The following is a 27,166-nucleotide window of genomic DNA, read 5'->3' on the forward strand; positions in this document are numbered from 1 at the left end:
TACCAAACACTGCAATGGCTGGGTGATATCCAACCTGACACTGCAGTGTGTCTCAGTTGGGTCTGCACCCTTCCATGAGTCACTGTGTTAATAGTTACCTTTGTGTAGTCATATTTATTTGACACTGAGCACAAGGAATTGTTGGATATGCAGACCTGGATGGTAGCACGTGAAAGCACACACACACCTCTAACCCAAAAGAAGCTATAATGTAAAATCCTTAAATGTGTCCTATACAGTGGATCCTTGGTTAGCATCACAAGAAAGAAGGTAAATCCAATTAATCCCTTCCAGAAGGCCAAAATGTTAACACAAAATACGTTTTTATAGTTTTACTATTATTTTACAATTATTTTTACATGTAGTGAACAATTCAATAAGCCAAAATGAAGCCAGAAAAAGTTTCAAGTGCCAGCATTTTGATAAATAAGGTGAAAAACACTATAGACTTCAACTGATTTCAAGAAATAACTCATGGCAAAATAGGAGGTGTCGGTGTTGTGTCTCGCTGCCACAGCGTGTCTTTGGAAACAGTCACACCAAGCATCAGGTCTTCAGTGAAGGTAAAAGTAACCTTACAGTAAAAGTTCATTTATCCCTTTCATTCGTCACTTATATGCAATTAGAATCGTTTTATGCATGTAAATCTATAAAAACATGTTTTGTGTGGAAAAGACAAATACAAAACCAATACAAATACAAAACAGGAAAAACAACGGCAAATTAGGAAAAACAAAGACAACACAGAAAAAACAATGACAAAATGGAAAAAGAGTATGACTACATTGTATATTTTTCATTATTGATTCTCTTTGTATGTCCACATTTGTAATTTTTGTAAATTATTGATTCTCTTTTTATTTCCACACGTATTCCCTTTTAATTTTGGCACTCCTGTGATTCCATACAACAGAACGTGACAGACAGAAAACAAACTAGGAAAATATCACTGGTTTGCGATCGCATGACGTGGCGTCACAATAGCAAAAATGATAATAATCCACTCTACTTGAATGAATATACAGTATGTTCGGTCGGAGTATGTTTTATTCCTGTCTTGTTCTGCATACTTTTATTGTGTAAAGTTTCTTGTGCTCATATTTTGGTGACTAGTTCGTGATGTAATTTCCTGTTGACGCTTCTTTTCCTTAGTCTCGGTTTGTCACTCGTGATGGGAAACGCGATTCTGACTCGAGTTCTTATGAGTCAGTGAATCGCATACTTGATCGCGCGACTCACCCGTCACAGAGCTTATGTGCAGAAACTCGCACATGTGGTACAAGTTGTGAATCGGGTACTCGATTTACTCGAATCACTTGTCACAGAGAGTTTGCACAGAAAGCTGTGTAAATCGTTAGCCTGCTCAGTGCACTCGAATCACACAGCGCATGGGCGCCCATTTAATAGCGCCCTGACATGTTGCCCGATTTCCTTTATTAATTTAGCTAGCCGTAGCAGGGGTGAGTAAGTTAACAGACACGAGCACTTGTGAGTAGGATTAAGCAGCATAGAAAATGAATGAATCAATGAATTTATATCTGCAAGTTACAATTTGGTGAAACACTCGCGAGTTGTGAACGACTCGTTCAATACTCGCACGTCTCTACTTTTTACTGCTAATGGCGACGTCCATGAATAAAAAATATAAATATAAAACTATATATATAAATTTGTCCATTACAGCACTGTTAACGTCCGATATTCCCACAAATGTGTGCAAAGTGCATCCTTGGTTTATTTTACTGACCTTACTTTTATGTATGTGTTTGTGTAACCCCCCTGTTTCCGCCAGCCCCGGGCTGGGATCGAATACTGAACCTTCAGAATGGGAGCCGAGAACTGCTAACCGCTGGAACTGAAAATTCGCATAGTTAACCCAGCGTTCAGCACGGCTCTCAAGGCTGAGGGGTTGCGTTTTACTAACGTACACTTGCGCATATACACTGGCTGACATCCCTCACATTTGTAACAATGTTCCGGCATAAGTGTGATTTGATACTTGACTCTCGTTCCGTAATTATACTACTAGTTATTTTAAGCAGTTAATTTCACCGCTAGAGGGCGCCAGAAACCACATAATCCTTTCAAACGTATTCACCTCCAATGCAGTTTAACTGTAGTCCAAGTATACTGTACTTCATTGTATGGCCTATATTCTAATTTTATGTTGTATATTATAGTATGCCTCACCTTTATTACGGTATATATTATATTTTATACTTATTGTTGCATATTGTACGGTTACTAATGTCATTTTGTGTATGTACGTATTGTATTTAACCTTTATTCAACTCATTAACGTTGCCTGAGAATGCTCTGTGCCCGGACTCTCTGTAGATATCATCAGATCAGCATTCCGCATCCAGAGGTAGCCACCATGGCACATGTTCTTTAATAGTCTGACTTCTTTTCAAATGAGGAATATATTTAGCATGCTGATAGGCTCCAGCATTCCCCCGCGACCCTAATGAGGAGAAGCAGTATAGAAAATGGATGGATAATGTATCACACATCTTTCACATCAATTAGCATTTCAGAAGATGTGTTCTGCGTGTTCTACTTGGTAGGTGCTATATCCATCATTTGGCTTTACCGTAAGTTGAAATACGTCTGCTTCATTCATTGTGTGTTTCACGTTCAACCAGATGACCCTGCCAGGCTTTCAGAAGCTTTTATTGAAAAAGATTAAGACAGCATCAAGACAGACAACGCACACACCACACACACGCGCACACACGTTTAAAGTCCCAGCAAAGTTCGTGCTTCTTGACTCTGAGCTTGCAGACTCTCACTGGCGTACCGCTGCAGCAACTCCATCTTCTTCCTCCTCACCAGCGCCTCCTCCACCTGACAGACACACACACACACACACACATTCAGTTGGAGCTGGGGCAAGGTGGACACATCTCAGGAAATGTGTGTGTGTGTGAGACCTCTTTCTGCGAGGGGACAGGTACGTGTGCGAAGAAGGCGACTCCACCTTCCTCCTCATCCAGGTCCTCCGCCTGCCGCTCATCCTCATCGGGCTGCAAGGATACACAAAACAAACGCACACCACGAGTGGCAGGTGGCACCTGAAGGTCATGTGAAACACAGGGCAAAACAAAAAAAAGGGTCAACGGGTCACCTCTTCGTTGTGGACACTGTAGATGCTCTCCTCCTCTTCCTCTTGATGTTTGTCTCCTGAAAGATGACAGTCTGTTCTCCACTTCTGTACTGCTTCTGACACAGCTAAACACACACACACACACACACACACACACACACACACACACACTGTTAAACAGCAGGAGCTTCAGGGGCAAACAGGAAAACCAACCTTGTTTCTCGTACTGGAGCTCCAGTGGAAGCAGGACACCGTCGTCTTCGTCTCTGTAGCCGTAATACTCGGCGTCCACGTCCTTCATCAGCTCCCCTCTGGTCTTGCGGAGATCCGGGGCGGCTGAGAACGATATAGCGATTGAGAAGTGATGACCACACGGCAGGCGCGGCATGTGATCTCAAAGCAGAACGCAAACAAAAGTACATACGCTCCTTCTCAAACAGCTCTCGGACACCCGGCAAATCCCTGGCCGCCCCGAAGTATTTATAGCCTCGATTCCCGGGAACCTCCCTGCCTTCGTGGTCCAACATCCTGGGCCCGAAGCGCTGACACACACACACCGTACAATGCAGCTCATCAACGCGCTTCTTCCTAACGCTTATGACGCCAACTCACCACATAGTCGGATCCTCCGAGCTCTCGAATCCGAAATTCCCAGTGACCTTTTTCTCTCAGCAGCTTGTTGATCTCGTCGTTCAGATCCCGAATCTTGAACTCGCCCAGACCGGCTGACAGAAAGACAGACAGGCGGGGTCAGATCCCCGTGCGGCAAAGAGACAGGACAGTTTGAAATAGCGATGCACACATCCACATTCATTCACTTCTTATCCCGATACCTGAATTTGGATCTCTGCGGATACCGATACTATTCTATTACCAGAGCTCTGTTTGCTTTAATCGTACTATTATTCTTCTAGCTCAGGGGCCACATAGTGAAAAATGAAAGGATGCAACTTTTCCACTTCGATATTTTGTCAAGAGCATCTCAGCTTTGTGATAGAGGTGAAAAAGCCTATTATTTTTTTTTATTTCTATTTGTATTTATTTTTATTAATATGAGCTTCACTCTTTGCTCCTTTTTCCAATTTTTGCTGTTTTTTTATTTCCCATAATTCTTCTTAAATAAGTTTCTTCTCATAATATTATGGCTTGTTTCCCATAATATTTGGAGTTTTTCCACCAAACTTATTTTTCAAAAATGACAAATGTATTTTTAGTTAGTTATTACAACTTCAAAAAATTGCATATTTCTTCTTTAATATTCCAATTCTATGCTACTAAAACAACATCATTTTTTCTCATAATATTATGTTTATTGTCATAAAATGACATTATTTTTCTCATAATATTTTGACTTTATTCTCATAAAATTACAGCTGTTTTCCATTTCTGCTGTTGTGTGTTTTTTTTCCCCAACTATTTCAACTTTCTTCTTGAGAATTTTCTTCTCATATTGTGACTTTATTCCTATAATAATTTCACTTTATTCTTGTAACATTAGAACTTTTCCCCAACCTCCATCCATCCATCCATCCTCTACCGCTTATCCGAGATCGGGTCGCAGGGGCAGCAGCCTAAGCAGGGAGGCCCAGATTTTCCTCTCCCCGGCCACTTCGTCCAGCTCCTCCTGGCGGATCCCGAAGCATTCCCAGGCCAGTTCTACCGGTCGGACTTGCACTGAACACCTCCCAGGGAGGCGTCCGGAAGGCATCCTGACCAGATGCCCGAGACACCTCATCTGGCTCCTCTCAATGCGGAGAAGTAGCGGTTCTACTCCGAGTCTCTCCCGGATGACAGTGCTTCTCACCTTATCTCTAAGGGTGAGCCCAGCCACCCTACGGAGAAAACTCCTTTCGGCTGCTTGTACCCGCGATCCTGTCCTTTTGGTTGCTACCCAAAGCTCATGACCATAGGTGAGGGTAGGAACGTAGATCGACCGGTAAATTGAGAGCTTTGCCTTTCGGTTTAGCTCTCTCTTCACCACAACAGACCGACGTAGAGTCCGCATCACTGCAGACGCCGCGCAAATTCACTTGTCGATCTTGCCTTCCATCCTTCCCTCACTCGTGAACAAGACCCCAAGGTACCTAAACTCCCCCACTTGGGCACTTGGGGCAGGATCTCATCCCTGACCTAATTTTCAAAAATTGCAACGTCAAAAATGGAAAAGACAACTGTCATTTTAGGAGAGTAAAGTAAAAATATTATATATAATTTAAAAAAAAAAGAGAAAAAATGTTGCCATTTTAGGAGGAAGAAAACTAAAAATAAATATAATGTCATTACAGTATAATAGCATAGAGTTGAAATATTAAAGAAAAAATGTGTACTTTTTGTGAAAGTTGGAATATTAGAGAAACAGACTAAAATTAAAGTTGTCAAAAAAGCATAAATGAGGGAAAAAAAGGAGCAAAAAGTGAAGATGATACTAATAATAGGCTTTTTCACCTACATGACAAAGCTGAGATGCACTTTTTTCTTGAAATATAACTTCTTAGCATGCTTTACAAAATATCACAGTGGCAAAGTTGCGTCCTTTCCTTTTTCACCACGTGGCCCTCGCTGGAAAAAGCTACGTTTGCAGACAACATTAAAGCAGAGACATGACTCGTGGATTGGAAATCCCCACAGGTGAGTTCCAACTCACCATTTTGAATCTGAGACACTTTTTTGGAGATCTCACTGATGATCTGGAAAAAAAAAAAAAAAAAAAAATACACACACATTACGAGTGTACATCAACACACGTGAGTGGCGTGTTTGCACTGACACAACCAACCTGTCTCCTCCACTTTTCAGCCTTAGGAAGATCACTGCACTCCGATGCCAGGAAGGGTCTCCTCTCCTGCAAGTCAGGGTGATGAGCAAGCATGTTTTGTCCTCTCCCATCTACCTCGCAAGAGTCCAAGCAAGAAATAAACATAAAAGACATCTGACCTTGACTTTTCCCTCCTCCAGCTGAGCCTGGCGGAAGCGGGCCAAGGCGGTCCTGCAGCAAAGGTGACATGAAGTTACATGTTGCATCAACCTGTCACACTCTTTCTTCATCACCTCTGACTGACGTGTGTGTGTGTGCGCATGTGTGTGTGCGCAAACTAATCTCAGCAGCCTCAAAGTGGACAACATGGCAGCTTTCAGTACTCACATGGCTTTCTCAGCATTTCGCGCCTGTGGAAACACATACGAGATGTTAATGGGAGCATATCCAGCTGTCTCGAGGGCGCTAAATTATCTCAATGCAAGCATTACTGTATATCCCACCACTTCCTGCTTTGAGCACGTCGCGTGTAACACGCGCAAAAGTTATTGTGTTTGCTGTCAGCCAATGATAGCAAGTTGGCAAAGTTTAGCTACTAACGTTAGGTATCGTTCAACGTATGGACCAGGAGTGTCCAAACGTTCTTCCAGTGATGGCCACCACAAAGTGAAAAATGGAAGGATGCAACTTTGCCACTTTGATATTTTGTAACACTTCAATAATAATACTTTTATGTCTGCTTTGTGATATCGCTGAAATGACATTCCTTTTCCCCGTAAAATTATGAGTTTAGTGTCATAAAGTTGAGACTTCTTTTCTCATTCGATTACAACTGTTTTCATTCTCATAAAATTACAGCTGGTTTTTTTTTTCGGCTGGGGTTTTTTTCCAACTATTTAGACTTTCCTATTTCTTTCCTTCTCGTAATATCATGACTTTATTCCCACAATATTTCGATTTTATTCTCTTAATATTAACTTTTTAACCCAACCTAATTTGCCAAAAATTTGAACTTTATTTTGTTTTGTTTGTCATAATGTTACATCTTGTAAGAAAATAATGTCTTATCTTTAATAGTTCAACTCAATGCCACTAAAATTTCAGTATTTTTCCTCATAATATTACAAGTTTAAGTTAATAACATTGCAACTTGTTTTCTCGTAGAATATGACTTTTGTGCTTTTTTTTTTTTAGTTTCTGCTGTTGCTTTTTAAAAAAAAAAAATTTCCAACTATTTCCACTTTCTTCTTGTAAATTTTCTTCTCTTAATATTGACTTTAGAATATTATAACTTTTAAAAGATAACTTTTTCCTCAACCTCTTTTTCCAAAACTTACAACTTTTGCTTTTTTTTGTTTCTCATACTATTACACCTTTAAAAAAATCTTTTAATATTTCAACTTTATCCTACTAAAATTACATTTTTTTTCAAAATATTACATTATTCTCGTGAAATAACTTTTTCCTCGTTACAAAACATTTTTTTCTTCTTGCTTGTGTAAGCGCCACGGTCATGTACGTCAATACCAACAGCCGGAAGTGAATGCCATGAACGCCCGTTACTTTATTCGGGCCGAAGGAAAATTTAGGACAATGTTTATGCCGTTTAACTCGTTACTGTGGAAAATAGTCTTTTGTACAATCTATTCTTTTAGTCCACGGTTGCTAACATTTGCTAGCCGGTGTTGGTGATGGCGGACAGAGCGTGTACGGCACCTCGTCCAATAATGCTACATTTTTTAACAGACCGTGTCATTGAGCTATGCCACTGTCTCAAACAATCAGGTCGAATACATTGTAATAATCACTTGTTTCCACTGGAAGGTTCGTCACATAGCTGAGGAATAAAAGAGCTTTAACGGGGCTACAAACTGTAATGTAAACATTCACTCAGTCATCGAATGTGTCCTGTAATCACAGGATGCTAACGCTATGCTAGCAGGTTAGCTGTGTGCGGAATGGATTCTGAAAGTGAGAATCTCCTCTGCTCACCATCGCTGTAAAGGACTTTTAGACCTTCTCAATATTCCAGAGCTGAAGTAAGAAATGTGCAGCAGTGCTATGTTATAAACACGCCGCCAACAGAAACAGCGACACTTCCGTGCTACCAAACGTCCCCACTTCCGGCTTCACTTGCCCCCTGACGAATGAACGACTGCCCCCTACTGGAAGGAGTATAATGCAAGCGGTATTTTCCGTTGTAATGTAAAAATGATCAAGTGCATGAATTACAATGTCATAATGTGGACAGAGGACATTCAAACAAAACATTTCGTAAGGGAAAACTACTCACTTTCCATCAATCATTAAACAATAACAAAAAACAGACAGACACTCCTCCTTTATTGTAATCTTAAACTTACAACCTAATGACATTTTTACAGGCAATGAAAAGTACAAAAATAACATTTGGAATATTTGTTTTCTTCAAACATTCTTGTGTCAGTCGAGCATGAGGGGAAGCAGCCGCTAAGATGAGGCCTCCACGGTGCACTCACTGGCCAGGTGACCCGACTTGCCGCAGTTGGAGCAGTTGCGCTCCGATGCTGTGCTGCAGTGCATGGCCACGTGGCCGATCTCGCCACATCTGTAACACACACACACACAGCGGTCACACAGGAAGATCACCTGTAAGGACAGAAGGGGTCAGGCGACAGCCCACCTGTAGCATTTGACTTTGTCGCAGAGCTTCTGGATGTGTCCAAAGCCGCCGCACGCGTAGCACTTCTGCTCATAGGCGTGGCTGCAGTCGCGTGCCATGTGACCCGCCTCGCCGCAGTTGTAGCACAGCTGCTCACGCTCCTTCTTTGGCTCCTTGCAGTCTCTGGAGATGTGACCGCACCTGCCGCAGTTGTAACAGGCTGCAGGGACGACACGGATGCAAACTCAAACATGATCTGTCCCACGACACTTTGGGACAAACCTGCTTTATGACCTGAACACATTAGTCCTGTCTGTGTGAAGGACAGGAAGTCAACAATCCACAATATACTATCATGCATGTATGTGTGTGTGTGTGTGTCCTAACCGTCCTCTGTCCTCTCACAGTCTCTGGCCAAATGTCCCGGCTCCCCACAGCGATAGCAGCAGAGATCTGAAAAAGACGATGAAGCGTCAAGCGGCGGTACAAAGACAGACAGGAGGTCACGTGGACGTCACCTTTGCCTCTGCTGCGACCTTTCCCTCGACCTCGGCCGGTGTTGGGACAGTTTTTGACTCTGTGGCCGCTGCGGCCACACCCGAAACACTCCGTGCCACTCATGGCCGCCCCTGCCGCTGGGCACACTCAGCAGAAGCACTCGTCCGCTCATCAGAGACATTAAAGGTTAGACAGTGTGACATCATAAATGATAAACGCAATACAAAGACTTCTCCAATCATCATCACTTTCATTTTCTAATGCTTGGATGTCTTCCTTCTGTCCCTGCACTCGGTTCACACTAAAGGCAATCATAGCTTGAATTTGCAACAGAAATAAAGAATAAAGCTGACTGTCACTGGAAGGTCAACAAATGACAAGTCTTGATACAAGTCTCTCACAGAAAGAGTAGTCATGGTCAGGACCGTCCTCCTCCTTTTCCCTTCCTTTCAATCCCTTATTGCAGCTCCCAAAAGGATGTGGAATCATGGCCACTGTCTCTCATTCCTTTCCTGGCAGCTCCTTGAAAGACCCGCTTAGATGTGGAACCCATCCATTCATCCATTTTCTTCCGCTTATCCGAGGTCGGGTCACGGGGGCAGCAGCCAAAGCAGGGAAGGCCACACTTGCCTCTCCCCGCCGACTTCATCCAGCTCCTCCTGGGGGACTCCGAGGCATTCCCAGGCCAGTTGAGACATAGTCTCTCCAACGTGGCCTGGGCCTTCCGGTCGGACATGCCCTGAACTCCTCCCCAGGGAGTGAGCAGATGCCCGGGCCACCTCATTTGGCTCATGCAATTCTACGCTTTCTCCCGGGGGTGCGGGGGGTGTCCTGATGGAAGAATGTAGTTCAAAGACGCCCCCTACTAACTGTTTGTTTCTGGCCACCTAGCTCCTGTTTAACAGTCAGTCCCTTGGTGGACTCTGGAGCAGAGAGTAACTTCATAGATATCAACCTTGGAGAACCATGGATGGCCGTCATTTGGTCACAGTCAGTCACCTACCAGACTCAAACCATAACTTTAATACATCAGGCGGAGATTTCCCTTTTGGTGTTGCAAACCCCCCAAAACCCCTTGGTTCCTGTTTTTCCGTGGCTTAGACATCAACAACCCCCTACATTAACTAGATGGCAGGGGGAATACCTGGCGGGAGCAACTTCTGACTCTTATTGCCCAAAATCAGCTGTTCCTCCTTCAAATAAAACTATCACATCCGCTCTTCGAGCTCCAGCGGACACATCAGGACCACCGGTCAGGAGAAATGATTCTACCGCCCTCACGGATACATGGAAGTTGGAAAATGTTGACGTAACTGTACGCCGGCTAGCCGTGAGGCACATCTGAAGTCCGATTGGTTAAAGAAACGGCCCCATTGCTCACAGTGACATGGGCCAGCTCTCCTGATTCTGAAGGCCCTGGGCAGATTACACTGATGTAGAAACACATGGAAGCTGAAATCTGATTGGACAAAAACACCTAACGTACACATACACTACTGGAAGCAGTGCAGCCAAGATACATGCTCCCAAATGAAAGTAATAGACTGTTGGGAATACATTCATACCATTTAACTCAGGGGTGTCAAACTCGTGCCATGGAGGGCCGAGACACTGCAGGTTTTCTTTCCAGCCAGTCACTAAAGCAGGTGATTTTAATGATCAACACCTTCAGTTTGAGGGAAGGAGCTCATCAATTAAATCACCTGCTGAAGAAACTGGTTGGAGAGAAAACCCGCAGCGTCTCGGCCCTCCAAGGCACGAGTTTGACACATGTGATTTAACTGAACAAATACTGGAACTGAAGTTGTATGTGTAGGTCAGTGCTTCTGATAGTGTTTATATTGGTAATAGTAGTAATAGAATTAAATGTGGTAACAGTAATAGTAGTAATAATAATAGCAACAGTTAAAGTATTAATAATAGTAGTACTAATAATAACAGCAATAATGGTAGTAGTAATGATGATGAATGCAGCAGTAGTAATTTTAGTATTAATAGTAGTAGTTGTAGTAATAATAATAGTGCTATTATAATAATAGGCCTCATTATAATACTAGTAGTAGTTGCAGTATTAATAATAATAATAGTACTATTAATATTTGTAGTGTGAGTACTAGTAGAAGTTATAGTACTAATAATAGTAATAGTCGTGGTCCAGGATGTTGACTTGAAGGTGCTCTTCCTGGTTCCTGGGTCCAAAGGTGAGGCTCCAGGACAGTGTCATCTTCCAGAAGCCACAAGGGAAGCTCTGCTGGAAGTTGATGATTTGTTCGGAGCAGGTGACATGTTGGTGGGTGGGTTTATCGTAGACTGATTAACTTGTGAAAGCTGCCAAAGGTCACCTGTGAGCCACCGAGCTCTATGAAAGAAAACAGGAAGACACTGTCCACACTCTGAACACACCAGGTGAGTTCATAAACAGGAAGTTCAGACAACCGCATAATTTCAGTATTAAGGTCAGCAAATGTTTGACAGTGTGATGCAGGTAACACACATGATATGTTCTCTTCATAGTTTATCTTCTTGCTGCTGCATCAGTCAGCCACCATGTTGGGAAGGAGAACCTTCAGGCAGTGTTGCAGGTTGGATCTGCAGCAGTGGTGCTTCCTGTCCTCTCCGCCCCCTGAGCTCCTCACACTACATTTCCCAGCAGGCAGCGGGGACAGGAAGACCAGGACACAGCAGAAAGTGGTGCACATGAACTCTGCCCAGATCCAGCACATCTTAAAGGTGAGACATAAGAATGACTTCATGTTCCGTGGCGTCAGCTTTGTCTTGTGTTGCCAGGCCAACGAGTACAGCCACATCCTCCCCAGGGGCCCCGCCTCCCACGGTGTGCTTAGTTTCCACAGCAACATGTTGCCATCCAATCACCCGGGCGAGGACTATCGAAGCAGCGCCACTTGTCTGTCGGACGGCGGGGGTGTGCTGTTTGGTGTTTTTGATGGCCACGGGGGGCCGGCCTGCGCCCAGGCCATCAGCCAGAGGCTCTTCTACTACATAACTGTGGCAACGCTACCGCTGAAGACGCTGGCAGAGCTGGAGCGGGCGGTGGAGGAGGAGAGGGCCGTCCCGCCGTTGCTGGAGTGGCTAAAACACCCCCGAGACCACCGCTGCCCGGATGGAGGAGCCACCTCCTTCCACAGCCTTCGCACATACTGGCAGGAGAGGCTGGACGAGGACCAGGACGAGGGCGAGGAGGAGGTAAGCGGCACACAGCCTGGACCCCCACCCCCAGCAGCCTCATATAAAGGAGTTTGTTCTGATTGGTTGCAGGATGTCAGCAGGTTGAGTTCAGCGCTCGTCAATGCTTTCCGACGCCTTGACTATGACCTGTCGGTGGAGGCTCAGGTCCACATGTCCATGTCTTCATACAGGTGCTTATTACGCCCTCACCATCATTCAGTGTCCCGCCCTACTGTAGGCCCCAACCTTGTCTCTCCATCCCCAGAAGGCCGTCTCTCTCCGGGGACACATCTCTGTCTTCTCCCCTTCGGGTGGCGCTGTCTGGATGCACTGCTTGCGTTGCACACGTGTCCAAAGGCGTCCTCCATGTGGCCAACCTGGGGGACAGCCGGGCCGTGCTGGGCGTCCAGGAAGGGGACGGACGCTGGTCTGCTGTTAGTCTCACCAACGACCACAACGCACAGAACCCAGACGAGGTACAAAGGATTCTGAGGGAACACCCGGCGTCAGAGCGGAGGACGGTGGTCCGCCACGAGCGCCTGCTGGGTCTGCTGCTGCCTTTCAGGGCCTTTGGTGACATCCGCTTCAAATGGAGCGCAGAAACGCTGAGTCGACTTTATGAAACACGTCCGGATGTCCTGTCTGTGGTTGGCGAGGGGGCCCGAACACCGCCGGCACACTACTTGACCCCGCCTTACCTGAGTGCCGAGCCGGAGGTCACCCAGCACCACATCACGCCCTCGGACAAATTTGTTGTGCTGGCGAGTGATGGACTGTGGGAGCTGATGCACCGACAGACGGTGGTCCAGCTGGTTGGACAACACCTCAAGGGTCAGAGCGCAGCAGAGGATTGTGGGTACATTTTCATGTTGCTGAAACCTTCTGTCTTTGCTCAGGCCGTCAGCAGCAGAGACCCATAACCCCCAACGCCGGCATGACGCTGGCCGATCTGCAGCGCCTCCTTCTGGAGAGGAAGGGGCGCGTCCAGTCGGTGCTGGAGGACCAAAATGCTGCAACCCACCTTCTCCGCCACGCTCTGGGCGATGACGGCTATGGAGCGGTGGCATCAAACCGGCTCACAAAGATGCTAAGTCTGCCGGCAGATCTCGCCAGGAGGTACCGCGATGACATCACCATCACAGTCATCCACCTGAACGAGCCAGACATTTGACAAGCCGCTTGTTAATATGAGGTTACCAGAACAGCAACTGGGGGCGGGGGCCAGGACACTGAAGGGGCTGGCCACTGATCTGTATAATTTATCTGGATACACCATTGGTCAATGACTTGTGAAGCCACACGGCCGCCATATTACCACTCACAAGAAACACTTCTCGGACAAGCTTTTGCATTCGTGGTGAACTTCTTTTATTAATTCGGATTGGACACAAATTTTGCCTTAAGATGCCTCCATGTGCAGCTATTAACTGCACAAATCGCCAGTTCAAAGGCTGTGGACAAACATTTCACCTGTAAGTATGATTGAAATGTAGATTTATGATTGATGGTTCATGGTTCATGGTTTTAATTCATCCTGAACATGCATATGAGTCAAACAGTAGCACATCACATAGTACAAGTCACAATTTTGCATGTCCAAAAAGGAGTAGGAAGAAGCAAAGCTTATTTAATCCTACCCCCATCAGTTTCACAAAAGTTGCAATACATTTATTCACCTCTTATTGATAATTTAAGGGTTTTGCACTGTCAATCTTTTCGATTGTGTAAAATTCCTCTGATTAAATGTATGTCTAGAATTGATACGTTTATATAGCTCTATAATAGCTAAGAGGAAATGTACTTACTTTTTTGTTACATCATGATATATGTATTTCTTTAAGGGACGAAGGTTGCGTTACTTGAAGGAATAGGAGAATCTCAGTGCTTCCATGATGCTTACCAGGCATTGTATGCAGTGCAGTTAGCAAGCCAGTTTGCATACAATTGACCCGGCATGACCCTTCATTTGGATAAACAACATTTTTTTTTTTTTGCTGCTGAATGACTGACGTGAAAGGATTCATTCACATGATATGTTCTGGAAAATAATATTACTGAACATGCATACCGGTATGTTTGAGATTGCAAACAACGTATTGTCTTACCCAAAGCATATGGTTTTGTTTATGTGTTTATGGTTATTACACATTATTCCTGTGGTTTTTGTTAAATATATTTCTATATCAGAAAAGAAGTTATTTCTATTTCATAACACAAACAAAAAAAAATCAGCAAAATTTTAAATGATTTTAAAACTCGTCCAAAGTCACTCTCTTTTATGATTCATATTTTGTAGACAAGAGCATAGTGAATTGTATGAAAGTAAGAAAAAAAAGTAAAGGATCATGACCATGGATGTTAGTGGAAAAAATTAAAATGTCTTTCTAGAGGAGTAAAACTATGCATTGCTATAGGGGAGTGCTGAGCCAGGGTGCAGAGTAGAATTTTGTCCCAAAGGCAATGAGAATTGGAAGGGGAAAAGTACATTTAATATAGCCAAAAGATAGAGAATAACGTATCAAATCGTTTTCAAGGGACGAAGGTTGCGTTACTTGAAGGAATGGGAGAATCTCCCTGCTTTTTAATGTGAAATATAGATGTTCTGCGAGCCTCTTCATCTGCTTTGTACACTATGTACGCTGTGCCAATGTAGTCTGCTATGTACGAGATGTGAGTGGTAAGATGGCCTCTGTGGCTTCAGCAGCTTGCACGGGCGGGTGCGACGTATGGTGTATCCAGATATATTATACAGATCAGTGGGGCTGGCATAGGTGAGTAGAATAGAACAGAGCAGAATTGACAACCTTTACACCTTAAGCCCACCAAATAGCGACAGAGGCTGGTAGCGGCCTTGGGGGTTAGCTGGAAAGACGTACATTATAGCTATTTGGTGCCAACTGGGCAATTAGGGGACATACATTTTAGGCTGACAGATGTGTCCCAACTAGTCTTTGAGCAAGCTGCTCAGATGAGAGGCAAAACGTCTTTTAAGACAACCTGAACAGTCTACTTGTGATCGATTCAGTGCCCTGAGAATACTGTAACTTGCAAGGGAAAGTGTATGATTTGCTTATGTTCATGCGCTTGTGGGCATGTTGGGGGGTTGGTGTTCAGGGTGTGTTTGACAGCTTGGGAGAGGGACCCCACAATGTGGAGACTTTGAAAACCCTTGATGGAGACAGGACACATGACAGGTACATGCGGTCTGCCAAGTACATTTTGATAATAACTTCAAGGACTATCTCAAAAAAATAAGACACTTCTTTGTGACTTGAAAATAAAGTTTAATCAAGGATTTTACAAAATCAACATTTGACTAGAAAACTCTGCCTCCTCGCAGCTCACAGAGCTCACTCATTGGACAGTACAGGCGGAGCTGGATGGAGGCCACGCCCACAGCATTTGAACAGAACGCAAACAGGAAGTATCTTACTGTATATCTGAACAGACTAAAACATGTCCAGTCATCGGCGTGCGGGCGGTGCCAGCAGCTGCGTGGCAGTAGCGGCCTCTGGGAACAGGTTGTGGTAGGCGGGCAAAGGGACATATGCCGCAGTGATCATCTTGCCTGAAAGGAGAGGCAGGGTCACAGCTGCTGCCACTGTTACAAGGTGGCTGTGTTGTCACGTGACAAACTTACCTGCAAAGTACCGCCCATGAAGAGCGCTCACAGCCGCCATGGCAGCGGGGATGGATGGACACTTGACGTACACATTCCCCTGGAGACAAGTACCAAGTCAAAAGAGACAACCACGTGTGCTTTCACAGGTCAGGAGTGATGCGCACCTCAGATGAGTTCCTGTCCACGTAGATGTGCACGACTCCACCGTGTTTGTTACACTCCTCTATGACATCATGCTGGATATCCACCTCCCAGCCAGGTTGCTCCTCACTGACACAAACATGTTAACAGCAGGCATTAAGTTGATGTTTTGGTGTCTAGGCAACAGCACACAAGATGCCAGCTCAACCTTCATCCTCAAAACCATCCCAGGTCACAGACTGTAAGGTCTGCGTTTGGTGAGCTTTTACTTCATATCTGCTACAGTATGCAAATCGTCCACCATAGCAGGATCATTAATAAAAGTGAGTATTGTAACAAACTGAGTATAGTAGTTAGCTCCAATAACACACTCTCCCTTCACTCCCAGTTGCTCACTGCTACCTGTTGAGCAAGACGGAAGGCTAAAAAGAAAAATAGTCCATAAGTGTCATGGTGCTTCATCTGTGAGTTGACTGTGGAAAACACTGCCTCTGCACACGTTTAACCTTAATAATGAACTTTGAAAGGTTCACCAGGGACGCCATGGTTGCTCCACAGAAGCATAAACCAGGATTTAGTGTGGACCACAGTCCCCATTAGGAGTGATGGTGGCGTGAATGTGCGTACCTATTGGGGTTGAACATGTTGGAGAGCTGGAAGCAGTGTGTGGCCAGAGGCTGAGAGGGAAGGTTCAGAGCTGGGGGGTTCATGTTGAGGTTGAGAGCCGGATTCATGGCAGCTAAGACACAAACACATCTTCAGTCACATGACCTTCAACCAGCTATAAGCAAGCCACAAGCCAATGAATGGCAGACGTGCCAGTGTACCTGAGACAGCAGCCATGGCTCCAATTGCAATGGCTCCGCTCATCTGCAGTGCCTGCTGGGCAGCAGGAGGGATCTGCAGCCCCGTACCTACGCCCGACAAAACGGTCAGAACCAGAACTCTACAACAGCAGCAATCATCCAGCCTTACCCTCTGCCAGGCGGGCCATGAGCTGCAGGCGTCCGGTGGTTCCGAGGTCAATGCCGGTGCGTTCCAGCTCGTCATTATCCAGAAGAGAGGCGGCGCTGGCGCCATCACTCCTCTCCGTCACATGCCCCACCTTCATGGGCCGACCTGCTAGCTCAAAGCCGTTGAGCTGCTCCAGCGCTTTCTTAGCGCACTCTGCGTCTGCAAACTGAGTTCGAAAGGCGGTCACCTCGGGGTTGGTCAAAATCAGGAAGAACAACAACTCACTGTGATGAAGCCGTATCCTTTGGAACGTCCCGTCTCAGTGTCCATCATCAGCTGGATGCCTTCAATCTGCAAACAACAAGCATCTTGATAAGGTAGCTCTGAAAAGGAGGTTTAGGCTCTCAAGGCCCGTGTTCATGCCATGTTTAAGCTCACCCTTCCAAACGGCTCAAAGATCCCCCTCAGCATCTCCTCAGTGATGTTGAAGTGCAGCGAGCCGATGTAAAGCCTCATTGGGCCTGACGATCCTTTCTGCAGGTTGTTGGCGGCTGCGGCGGCAGCGGCCGCTCGGTTCTTCTCAGCCTGGACACACACACACGCGGGGGGAAAGAGAGGAAAAGGCCCAAAGGAAATGACAGAAGCTGTCAAAAGTTTAGAATCACTTCACACTGAAAAAGACACAAGGTGGTGCAACGTTTGCACTGTCAAACGGAGCCGGCATTCCACAACATTACCAGCGTGTTTATGCAGCAAACACACAGAAACAAGGTAAAAGTCGCCATCTTCATCAAACACCATCTTATATGCTTGGCTCGCATAATAAAACTTCTATTCAAACACACTGGGGCACGTGAGAACATGTTAGCGCATCTACGTATGTATGCTACTGCTCACGAGGCATTTGTCCAAATATGAAACACTGCTTCTTTACCTTTTTCAATGTGTGCGTTAAACTCATGTGCATTTACAGTATAAGAAAAAAGAATAAAGGTTATTGCAAGCAATGATGGCATGAAGTGCATTTTATACGATTACTCGACTAATCAAACAAATATGTTGATAGATTACTCGATCACTAAAATAATAAATAGCTGCAGTTCCAGTCAGATGTGAGTTCAGAACAGGGTCTTTTAAAGACAGAAACTTGTTCCACACCTGTGAGGCCTGCACGATGATAGGAACTCCCAGCAGCCTCTGGCCCGTCAGACCAATGGCCAGAGGAACAGAACTGGCTTCCACAAACTCGATGTAAGCGATGCCCTTGGACCTGCGTGAGTTCCTGTCTGAGATCATCCTGACATCTCGAACCTAGACAGACACAGATGACAGAAACACCGGATAAACACCCAATGGTGACGCCTGCTTCCTGTTTGTGTGACCGCGTTACCTTGCCCACAGCAGAAAAGAACTCCTCCAGGTCTCGAGGTCGAATGCGGGCTGCCAGCTGCATGCAAAACACGGTCCTAGCATCTCGCTCTTCTGGAGTCAAGTTGTCTATTGGCAGCCTGCTCACATCAACATGCATGTCAAAAAAGAGCCAAGTGTCTGCATCTCTCGACTTCTCCTCATTAATTCTCACCTGTTTGGACTCTTCTCCCTCTTGATTGGACTCCTGCTCTTTGACCGCTTCCGCCTGGAAGGGTGGACACACACGGACACACACACACACACACACGTTTCACAACGTCTTTCTGCTTTTATGCCATCTCTTTCGAAACGGTCACTGCTGGCAATCTCAAACTCACGACTTGTTGTAGTCCCTGTAGCGCCCTCCCCTCTCGCGACTGCGACGGCGCTCCCTGCTGCGACTGCGCCGCTTCTCTCGGCTGCGTTTCCGCTCGCGACTTCGCTTCCTGTCTCGACTCCTGCTGCGCTTCCGGTCGCGACTGCGACTGCGCTTCTTCCTGCTGGAGCAGCATCCAATCACAAATACAGCAGCAGAAGACTAGACAGAAAGACATACGAGACAGGTAGAAAGACAGGTGGTTGGTACCTCTTTGGCTGTTCCTCCCCCCCATCGGGGCTGCCCATCTTGTCGTCCTAAGCGGGGGTCGACAGAGAACAGCATGAGGAGGCAGATGCAACATTCGGGGTGAGGGGGGACGGGGCAAAAGAGAATATAAACAAGTGGATGAGTTACATTGAAACAGACTTAGTTTTGTGTGCTGGGGGAGGGGTCAGGGGTCAGAGGTCAGGTCAGTCAGGCAGCCGGCTGGAGATCCGGCAGCAGACAGACACTCCACAAACTCGGACTCTTCTTCCTCAGTGGATGTGCTGATTTTGGCTTGATGGGACTCCTCTGAAGGGCCCTGGAGCAGACAGGAGTCTCAGTCACTGAACTCAGAACCAGAACCAAGGCCTCCTCGCTAGCCCTCATTGCCGCAACTACGCAAGAACCACAACCACAAGTTTGACACTTCAGTCCACCCGTTCTACACTCTGGACCTTGTGAATCTCATGACAGCAAACATCTGAGTTGTTTGTTCGAGCTCTTCTAAATACACCTGAATCCAGCCATCCATGTCCTATACCACTGTTCTGGACTACTTCACAACAGAACCAAGGCCCAGTCAAAGTTTCAACAAGCTGCTTCTCATTTCCAATCAGCACAAACGAGCCAGGCAACTTAGGACGACAAACACATGATGCTTCCGTCTCGCAGCCTTCTTGGGGGACAGTTCTCTTCCAAAGGACACATGAAGAAGACAAAGCCGCACATCTTCTAGCAGCGTCAGAGCGACCTCCCCTTGACCTCCAGTGATGAGAACCTGGAACAAGGTCCTATTGCACACGAGGAAGCTGACAGCAAACACAAAGCTAACAATTGCACTGCCTTGCCATCCCATGAAGCTCTTGTGAGGATGCTGCAATCACATCTATCTGGAAGAGCACATCCCAGAATCCTCAGGGTGTTCCTCATCAGGGTGTTTGGGCCGGTCACTAAGGGAGCCACAGTCAAACCACGGGGCCAAAGTAGAGCAATGCATGATGGGGCTTTTTACTACCTTCATGTCTGTGACAGATCACACTGGCATTCAGGGGAGTAGAGATGAGAAATCGTTAGGCAAGTCTACAAAGAGAGATAGATGTGCATTTATTCATGACAGTTGATCACAGTATCACTTTCATCATGCTCAGCAGGACTGTACTGCTCACCATCACAGGGAAGCACTTCACCTCCATCTTGATTGTACTCACTGCTAATGTTTAAATCTCCAACTTGATTGTACTCACTGCTAATGTTTAAATGTGACAAGTTGTTTTTAAATGTTACTGCACTGACTGAAAATCAGATTAAATAAGCTATGCTTCGTCTCACTCCTTTTCAGACATGTTGAACTGTGCAATACAGTCATCCCTCGTCACTTGGGGGTTCAAACATTGCTATGGTGGTTTTTCAAAAATGAATAAAAGATCACTGTTTCGTGGTTGAATATGGCCTGTTATTATAAGTCATATGTAGCGTTCTGGTCACTTGGTGTCAGTAATGTTACATTGATGAGACACTAATTTACATAACATTACACCGCATGAAGTCAGCCATGGATGCAGAGTCCAACATGACAGAGTGTAAAAACCATTTCCCACCCATTCCGTAAGAAGTGGTACATTTTTGGCTTCTTTGTCCTTCACTCAGTTTCAAGCCCTGTAAGTTTTGAATAAATAAAGTGGATGCTAACTAGTTAGCTTGGTAGCTCGCTATGCTTAAAGCAGTAGCCATCTTGTGTCCCTGCAGAGGTCCTGTAGCTTGCGCTTATTTTACGAATGCACGTGTTCGCAAGATGCACGTCAGACTGGCTGCCCTGTATCAAGTGGCAAACATACAGAAGAGAGGATGGATGACAGGTTGACTATTTTTTTTTAATGCCCTGCAATCCACTCACATTACATAAGAGATACAAGGAACTTTCCCAATGCTAACATGTGAGTTATGTCTCATTATTGCTTATCATGTCCACTATATTAGGTAATACAAACCTTTGCAAACCTTTAGCATCTAAGGAGCCATTTGGGCCCGTTTCCACCAAATTAAAACGCACTTGGTGCCAGAAAAGCTATTTCATGCTACATATACAGTAGTTTCCTTACACGCATTGTCACGTTGCTTTTCTGTCTTTCTGTCAAAGTGATTAGCCACACCTGATGCCAACTGGCAATTAGTCTCCGCCGATTTCGGATCAACATTGGCAATAGAAGAGTAGTAAAATCGATTAGCTTCAGTGGCAGTTCTATTCTCTCTGGCGCTTTCAGTTTGCATTGTTCATTCGTCACAAAGGAAACTAACAAGCTAATAGTTGACTCACCAGAAAACACTGCCCCACGCACTTTGGCGGAGAATTGCACGGAACACGCTCAACTCCCGATGCAGAATTGGAAGAGACGGCGCAGTGACTGCACTGAAGCAGCAGGAGCCACAGCAGAAGGATAAAAGAGCCGCGGGTTGCAAACCCCTGGTATAGGACACAGAATACTGTATACCGGAGAGCATAGGCGGCAACAGCCATGCGGTCTGCCAATCTGTGTGTGTGTCGGCGATGCACCGAGGCAATTCAGCTACATGCCCACCAGTAGTGATGTGCAGATCAATACTGAAATATTGATTCCAGATGTTTATCCTCTAAAATTGATTCTCAAATCAAAATATCAATACTTTGATAGTTCAGTCATTTGAGGTTATGTATACCATTAACAGCAACACAGTGAAAAGTAACTACAGGAAATGATTGAGATCTTGCCTAAATGATACGCGGTTGGTGGAAGCGGCTTTTCTTCCCCCTGGCCCTGACGTCAAGGTGCTGTGCACTCGTTTCACTTCACCTCCGTAAAAGGACAAAGATAAAGGCAGCTTGCTGCCGTGGTTCTGTAGGGATGAGAACAGACCTACGCGCTCATACTGTTGCACTTGCACCTTCCTAAAAAGAGACACCGTAAACCACAGGTATCCAAAGTGCGGCTCAGAGGCCATTTTTGGCCCGCAACTTGTTCTAATGAGATATATTATTAGATATTACAGTCATTTGCTACACAAAGCTTATGTAGTTTATAATACAATATACTGACCTACATTGGATTACTTTTAGCACCTTTCAGTACACATCAAAGTGGCCCCCCACATCCTTCCATTTTCTGTATATTCGATCAATATTTGTATTTTTTTAGACTTATTTATTGGTGAGTTACCTTCCAGTAGACTGCAATTTCATTTTTATGCTTCATTTTTAAAAATCATAAAAGAATAAATTATAATGAGCAAAAATGTTATCGTTACGTACAAAAAAACAAACCGAAACCACAGTCCAAATACAGAGGTATGGACCGTTCCGTGGGACACCTGTACCGTTGCACCCCTAGTAAACGTGATGTACTGCAGTGTAAATTGTTTTGCATGTTTCAAATAAATGATATCATTACCATCACACACACACAAACTGTTCATGAGTACTCATAAACACGGCCACAACATTAAGTACACAAGGTAATGAGCTACAACACAGAGCTGTGTCGAAAATGATATCAATCCTGTCAACCAGAAAGACAATTGTCTTTCTGGTTGACAGGACATTATACCAACATGGAAATGTAACATTTATTCAAACCAACTGCAAAAACAAACAAAAGTGGAACAACTCAAGAAGCACTTTTTGTGTTGGCAGTTAGCCACGTTCCGGAGAAGACAACATTTGTTTAAATCACCAAACATAAAAGCTGCTTCCTCTCCTCTGCAAAGTATCTCCTGCTAACTAGCATAGCAACCAACTAAACATCCAAACAATACTACTTGTGTTCATGCTTGGTGGAAGGAAAACAGATCTACTTCAGTGGAGCTCACTAGACCATGCAAGGTACCTCATTTTGTGGCCAGTACATGTATATTTGCATGACCATGACTGGAGAGGTTTTGGGTGTGGAGCAGTATGGTCCGGCTGAGTGTGGCAGTGCAACAAAAAAAAAGACGCTCACCTTCCTGTAAGGAGCCTCCAGCATCGCCTCGATGTCCAGGTCATCTGCCATGTCGGTGTTCTCCTGTGCGCGTGCACACACACACACACCCACACAATTTACAATCAACACAAGGGCGTCACCGAATGACAGGGTTGGTTATATCAACACAATTATTTGACAACATGAACGAGATAGGAAGAGAAGTAGCAGCGTGTGAACTGCAGTGCTAATTGTGACTTTTTCGACTAAAAATGATGTTAAAAGATATTTAGGATTCACGCGAAGGTCAACATTTGAGCTACTGGTTTTGAACAGGTTATGTTCAGGGCACTGTTGCATAGACTAGGGCCGGTCAAAGGGCTCGGCTCAGGTGCTGCCCGGACCTCAAGGTGCAAGAGGCCTCCCCATCAGCGCATTGGTAGCTGCTAGCTCATGATGCTAACTACTAGCTACAAGTCTGCCGCCTTTAGCGTTAATTCCTGCCTTTCGGTCGCAACGCTGGTGAACAGACGAGAGTTTTACCTCGACACACAACTCCTCGTTGGTTGACAACAAGTCGAATAAATGATAAATTTGTCGCTGTGGTTAACTTCGTCCGCACCGCTGCCGTCCGCGCGACGTAACTTCGTCTTGGAATGGCGGAAAAGGGGAGCAGTTCTCGCGAGACTACCTTACAAACACCAAGCTGACGCCCAGCAGCTAGCTAATTGATAGTTTTAAACGTCAAAATATGAACATACATTTTATTAATTTTCATGCCATCTTGCTTGGTTTATTTTAGAGTTTTAGTCTGTTAACTATTGCTAACCTTGATTAAGCAACTCAATAATAACATGATTATTTAATGTACTCTACAGAAAGAGAAACGACAACAGTCAAGAAAATTTATGTTGGCATTGTTGGCAATTTATTAGAACTTAATGTACACACATTCCATCACTATGTTTCCATGAAGACATGCCCCTCAGCTGTCAGCCAATCAAATGTCGTCCTGCTCGGCTCGTTCTTTGGAGGAAACCCACCTGTTGACAATAACCTCCTGCAAGGACAGATGGAAACTTTTAAAATTCTCCTTGACATCACAAAATGATTATGAAACAAAAACAACAGATCACTGAATTAAAAGTGTGTAAATATTATCAGACACCTGTTGTAAAAATATCAAATTTTGTTCTGTTTTCCACAATGCTACATTGTATAAACAGACAACTTCATAAGGATTTCTGTTTACCTGAACCTTCAGCTTGCTCAGACATGCAGGTGAGTCCAGCTCAGCCTCTGTTAGGTCAGCGGGATAGATGATGTAACACATCATCAGCTCCTGTGGGCGGGGCAAGTCTTTGAGGCTAGACACAAATAGGCAATACAGTGTTCCCTCGTTTATCGCGAGGGATAGGTTCCCAAAATAGCCCGCAATAAGCGAAATCCACAAAGTAGCTCACTTCTCACTGTAAAACCCCTCACCATACACTTTCTACACTTTTCTCAGACAGGCCATTACATTTTCTCACATTTCTCTCTTGTTTAAACACTCTCAAAAAAGTTCAAACCTTTGTTTAAATTTTAATGATCAACCTTAATGGTCAACACAAGAAACTGACGCATATTTCACACCTGTGACTGTGCCTTTCGTCCTGGTGCTGTTCCGCTGTACTGTAGCGTTTTTGTATCCTTGTTAAAACATATTGCTGCAGATGAACCGAAGATTTATTTACATGCTAGCAAGCAAGCAAGCTAGGGATGACACAGGAGACATGGCAGGACTGCATGAAAAAGACTGATTGACAATGGTCTACAGCCAATCAGGATGCAGAAAACAATGAGCGGTGCAGACAGACAAGAGAAGGAAGCGATAGACACTCAACTTCCCACAATGAGATTCTTCTTAAAGGGCCAGGCTTGGCCTGTAACAGCGTTCATAATAAATAATAATAATAAAAAAAAGAAGCACTAAAAAAATCCGCGAAACAGCGAAAGGTGAACCGCGATAGAGCGAGGGAACCCTGTATTAAAAAGGAAAAACCAGGATCAAACACTACCGTAAGAAATGTGTAGAGCGATGTTTACCTTGGAGACATTAGCAGTGATGCGGCTGAGAGCTGCCAGAGAACGCCATGTAAATGGACGTCGCGTCGAGCCGCTGAAACCGTCATCAACCTTTTCTACCACCACAGAATAACTGGAAGGGGATTTTGGTTGAGTTTTTTTCCATTTTGGCAGTATGGTGTTGTGCATATGTGTCTTACCTGGCGTGGTAGAAAGGGGGTCCTTTTCTGTACAACACTGAAAAAAACATAGCATAATGATGAACGATGCACTGCAGTCATCACCATGAATCTATCAAAAAGTCATCCATATCCCACAATCTACTGCTGGGAAACAGGGTGACAAAAGTCAGTTTCTTACAGAGGTCAACACCATACTTGGCGCCACTTCCTCCTTTGGGGACCCACCCCCTGCTGCGGAAGTGATGATAGGCCGCATAGGAGCTGATGAAATCAGGTCGCAGCGACCGCAGCTTCCTCCACAGCTGGATGATTGACAGGGGCTCCTAGCGACCACAGAGGAGAACATGTTGACATCACACTCAGACATGTCTTGTGTCCACTGGGACAGTTACCTGCTGCACGTGGACAGACAGACAGCCCAGGCTATAGACCAGGAAGAAGGCCTGAAGGCACACACAGAGAGCATCATGGCTACCGCAGCTTTTAGAAATATAAATGCAAACCTAATAAAGCCTGACCTCCTCCAGGCTGAGCTGTAAATATTCCGTTAGACAGAAAGGATTACGTCTGACCTGGCGGGCCGCCGCGTCACCCTAAAACACACAACACTGCCATGACGGATGACAAAGGCCTATGTGTGTTAGACAAAGAACACATCCCTGTGACTCACATCAGCGTCAGACAGCACAAGTACAAAACCAGGACCTGGAACTAGTGGCTCAAAATCCAAGTCAGAGTCCAGATCAGATCCTTGGTCAGGACTATGTTCACAAAGCGGGTCAGGACTGAGGGCGGAGACCCGTGTGTCTTCCGACCTGAAAGGCAAGATGAGAGTCAAGGGCCGAACTGGTGGAAGTCAGTTGACCTGGACCATGCACCTGCAGCTGGTCTTGGCATCCAACGTGACGTCTGAAGTCGGCCGCAGCCTTTTGGCGCAGGGGGGTGCTTGACTGTCTGCCTCTGGCCCCTCGCCATTCTCCCTACTTCCTGTTTCCCTCCTCACGTCCTCCATCTCCACAGGCTGAGACAGTGGGAGCAGGATTTGCTTGACAGCCTCCTTAGCCAACCCCTGGGCCAAGAGAGTAAACTCCGCCCACCCGAGCAGCTGGTCATACCTGCAAGAGGAGGCAGGAGGAGAGCAGAAGGAAATTGCGATACCAAGTCAACACAGGGGAAGTATCGTAGACACACGATACTTTTTACTTGGACATAACAGGTAGTCAAAGGTCACAAAAGAAGATCTTTTAGGACCAGCAGCACATAGCGAGGTCGCTGTGACCATTATAGGCAGGATGTAAGCTTGGAAGTGGGCAGGAAGTGATGTCACTTACCTGGACTGTGTGAGGACAGGAAGTAGCAAATCTTCATGTTCTGCAAAAGAACCAGAAACCAGTTGACTCCATTACTTGTAGTCAATAGACGGTGCTGTGCAAACTCACGCTCCCACTGGTCAGAAACACTGTGGTCCGGTCTGGCTCTTGACAGGACACCTTTACCAAAATACCCCTGAAAGGCCACAAGGTGGTTTACACGATGGAAATGCTTTCAAAATAAGAAAATCGATTGATAACGTAAAAGAAACATCATTCAGATACGAACGTTAAAGAGTTTCAGTACTACAGCTAATGAAGACAGTGTGTAGATTGGAAGTCATGATAAATAACTCAAACCTGCTTGTGAATCTTGTGGATGTGGTCTGGCACACAAACCAGGACGTGTTGGCTGACTAGCTCAGCTCGGAAATAGCTCCTCTCCTCCGGGCTGCGGCACACAGGGAAAGGCGCCTCATACTCCTCGTACACCCGGCAGCGTCGCTGGGGAGCCCGAAACTCCGCCTGCATGCTGCCAGGGTCCGTTCAGACATGAGATATGTCGGCTTTTATGGATGCTTTTACTTTTAGCTCCTTTATCGCTTCCAGCAGCACAAGTGGTTTAGCTTTAGCATTATAGCCGGCTAGCACCGCGGTGTAACCAAATTAGTGTCCGGCTGGAAATGAAGGCGGGAACTGAACAGTTTGGTTGGGCGGATCGATCCAAATTACGTTATTATGTCAGTATCGAGTCGATATTTTTCCGTTCGCTATATGTT

General features: G+C 45.4%; 5 protein-coding genes across 14 annotated transcripts; 1 reads left to right on the forward strand and 4 right to left on the reverse strand.

Moving 5' to 3' along the window:
• Nucleotides 1-2,641: 2,641 nt before the first annotated feature.
• Nucleotides 2,642-8,001, reverse strand: isy1 (ISY1 splicing factor homolog). Its single transcript, XM_054784867.1, has 11 exons — nt 7,854-8,001; nt 6,249-6,271; nt 6,041-6,092; nt 5,883-5,948; nt 5,751-5,793; nt 3,719-3,831; nt 3,531-3,648; nt 3,320-3,442; nt 3,128-3,231; nt 2,934-3,026; nt 2,642-2,847 (listed from the first exon to the last, which is right to left on the reverse strand). Exons 1-11 carry the CDS (start codon nt 7,854-7,856, stop codon nt 2,740-2,742), a joined length of 846 nt encoding a protein of 281 aa, XP_054640842.1. The 5' UTR covers nt 7,857-8,001; the 3' UTR covers nt 2,642-2,739.
• A 329-nt stretch (nt 8,002-8,330) lies between these two features.
• Nucleotides 8,331-9,202, reverse strand: cnbpb (CCHC-type zinc finger, nucleic acid binding protein b). 2 transcript variants are annotated; one of them, XM_054784901.1, is made up of 4 exons: nt 9,021-9,202; nt 8,890-8,955; nt 8,524-8,722; nt 8,331-8,448 (listed from the first exon to the last, which is right to left on the reverse strand). In XM_054784901.1, exons 1-4 carry the CDS (start codon nt 9,121-9,123, stop codon nt 8,331-8,333), a joined length of 486 nt encoding a protein of 161 aa, XP_054640876.1. In that variant the 5' UTR covers nt 9,124-9,202. The 2 variants fall into 2 exon arrangements, with proteins under 2 accessions (XP_054640876.1, XP_054640875.1); XM_054784900.1 differs by having other exon boundaries at nt 9,000-9,202.
• Nucleotides 9,203-11,547: 2,345 nt separating this feature from the next.
• LOC129186271 (pyruvate dehydrogenase [acetyl-transferring]-phosphatase 1, mitochondrial-like) lies at nt 11,548-14,344 on the forward strand. Its single transcript, XM_054784356.1, has 5 exons — nt 11,548-11,730; nt 11,788-12,204; nt 12,277-12,377; nt 12,452-13,017; nt 13,083-14,344. Exons 1-5 carry the CDS (start codon nt 11,548-11,550, stop codon nt 13,355-13,357), a joined length of 1,542 nt encoding a protein of 513 aa, XP_054640331.1. The 3' UTR covers nt 13,358-14,344.
• Nucleotides 14,345-15,432: 1,088 nt separating this feature from the next.
• LOC129186803 (RNA-binding protein 39-like) lies at nt 15,433-23,510 on the reverse strand. Of its 9 annotated transcripts, none has more exons than XM_054785427.1 (17): nt 23,372-23,458; nt 22,868-22,930; nt 19,912-19,976; nt 19,059-19,215; nt 18,900-18,946; nt 18,652-18,810; nt 18,486-18,539; nt 18,294-18,411; nt 18,062-18,214; nt 17,342-17,488; nt 17,189-17,254; nt 16,925-17,129; nt 16,777-16,863; nt 16,577-16,688; nt 15,973-16,078; nt 15,827-15,905; nt 15,433-15,754 (listed from the first exon to the last, which is right to left on the reverse strand). In XM_054785427.1, exons 5-17 carry the CDS (start codon nt 18,935-18,937, stop codon nt 15,651-15,653), a joined length of 1,428 nt encoding a protein of 475 aa, XP_054641402.1. In that variant the 5' UTR covers nt 18,938-18,946; nt 19,059-19,215; nt 19,912-19,976; nt 22,868-22,930; nt 23,372-23,458; the 3' UTR covers nt 15,433-15,650. The 9 variants fall into 9 exon arrangements, with proteins under 9 accessions (XP_054641402.1, XP_054641398.1, XP_054641403.1 ...); XM_054785423.1 differs by having other exon boundaries at nt 18,652-18,813; XM_054785428.1 differs by having other exon boundaries at nt 19,047-19,215.
• Nucleotides 23,511-23,746: 236 nt separating this feature from the next.
• Nucleotides 23,747-27,061, reverse strand: tsen2 (TSEN2 tRNA splicing endonuclease subunit). Its single transcript, XM_054784785.1, has 12 exons — nt 26,748-27,061; nt 26,517-26,583; nt 26,409-26,448; nt 25,956-26,192; nt 25,748-25,892; nt 25,596-25,670; nt 25,470-25,520; nt 25,256-25,400; nt 25,096-25,132; nt 24,917-25,028; nt 24,081-24,170; nt 23,747-23,888 (listed from the first exon to the last, which is right to left on the reverse strand). The coding sequence occupies exons 1-12, from the start codon at nt 26,916-26,918 to the stop codon at nt 23,829-23,831; spliced, it is 1,230 nt and encodes a 409-aa protein (XP_054640760.1). The 5' UTR covers nt 26,919-27,061; the 3' UTR covers nt 23,747-23,828.
• Nucleotides 27,062-27,166: the final 105 nt, after the last annotated feature.

Source organism: Dunckerocampus dactyliophorus, chromosome 8 (genome assembly GCF_027744805.1).
Source record: "Dunckerocampus dactyliophorus isolate RoL2022-P2 chromosome 8, RoL_Ddac_1.1, whole genome shotgun sequence".
Classification (NCBI taxonomy): Eukaryota; Metazoa; Chordata; class Actinopteri; order Syngnathiformes; family Syngnathidae; genus Dunckerocampus; species Dunckerocampus dactyliophorus.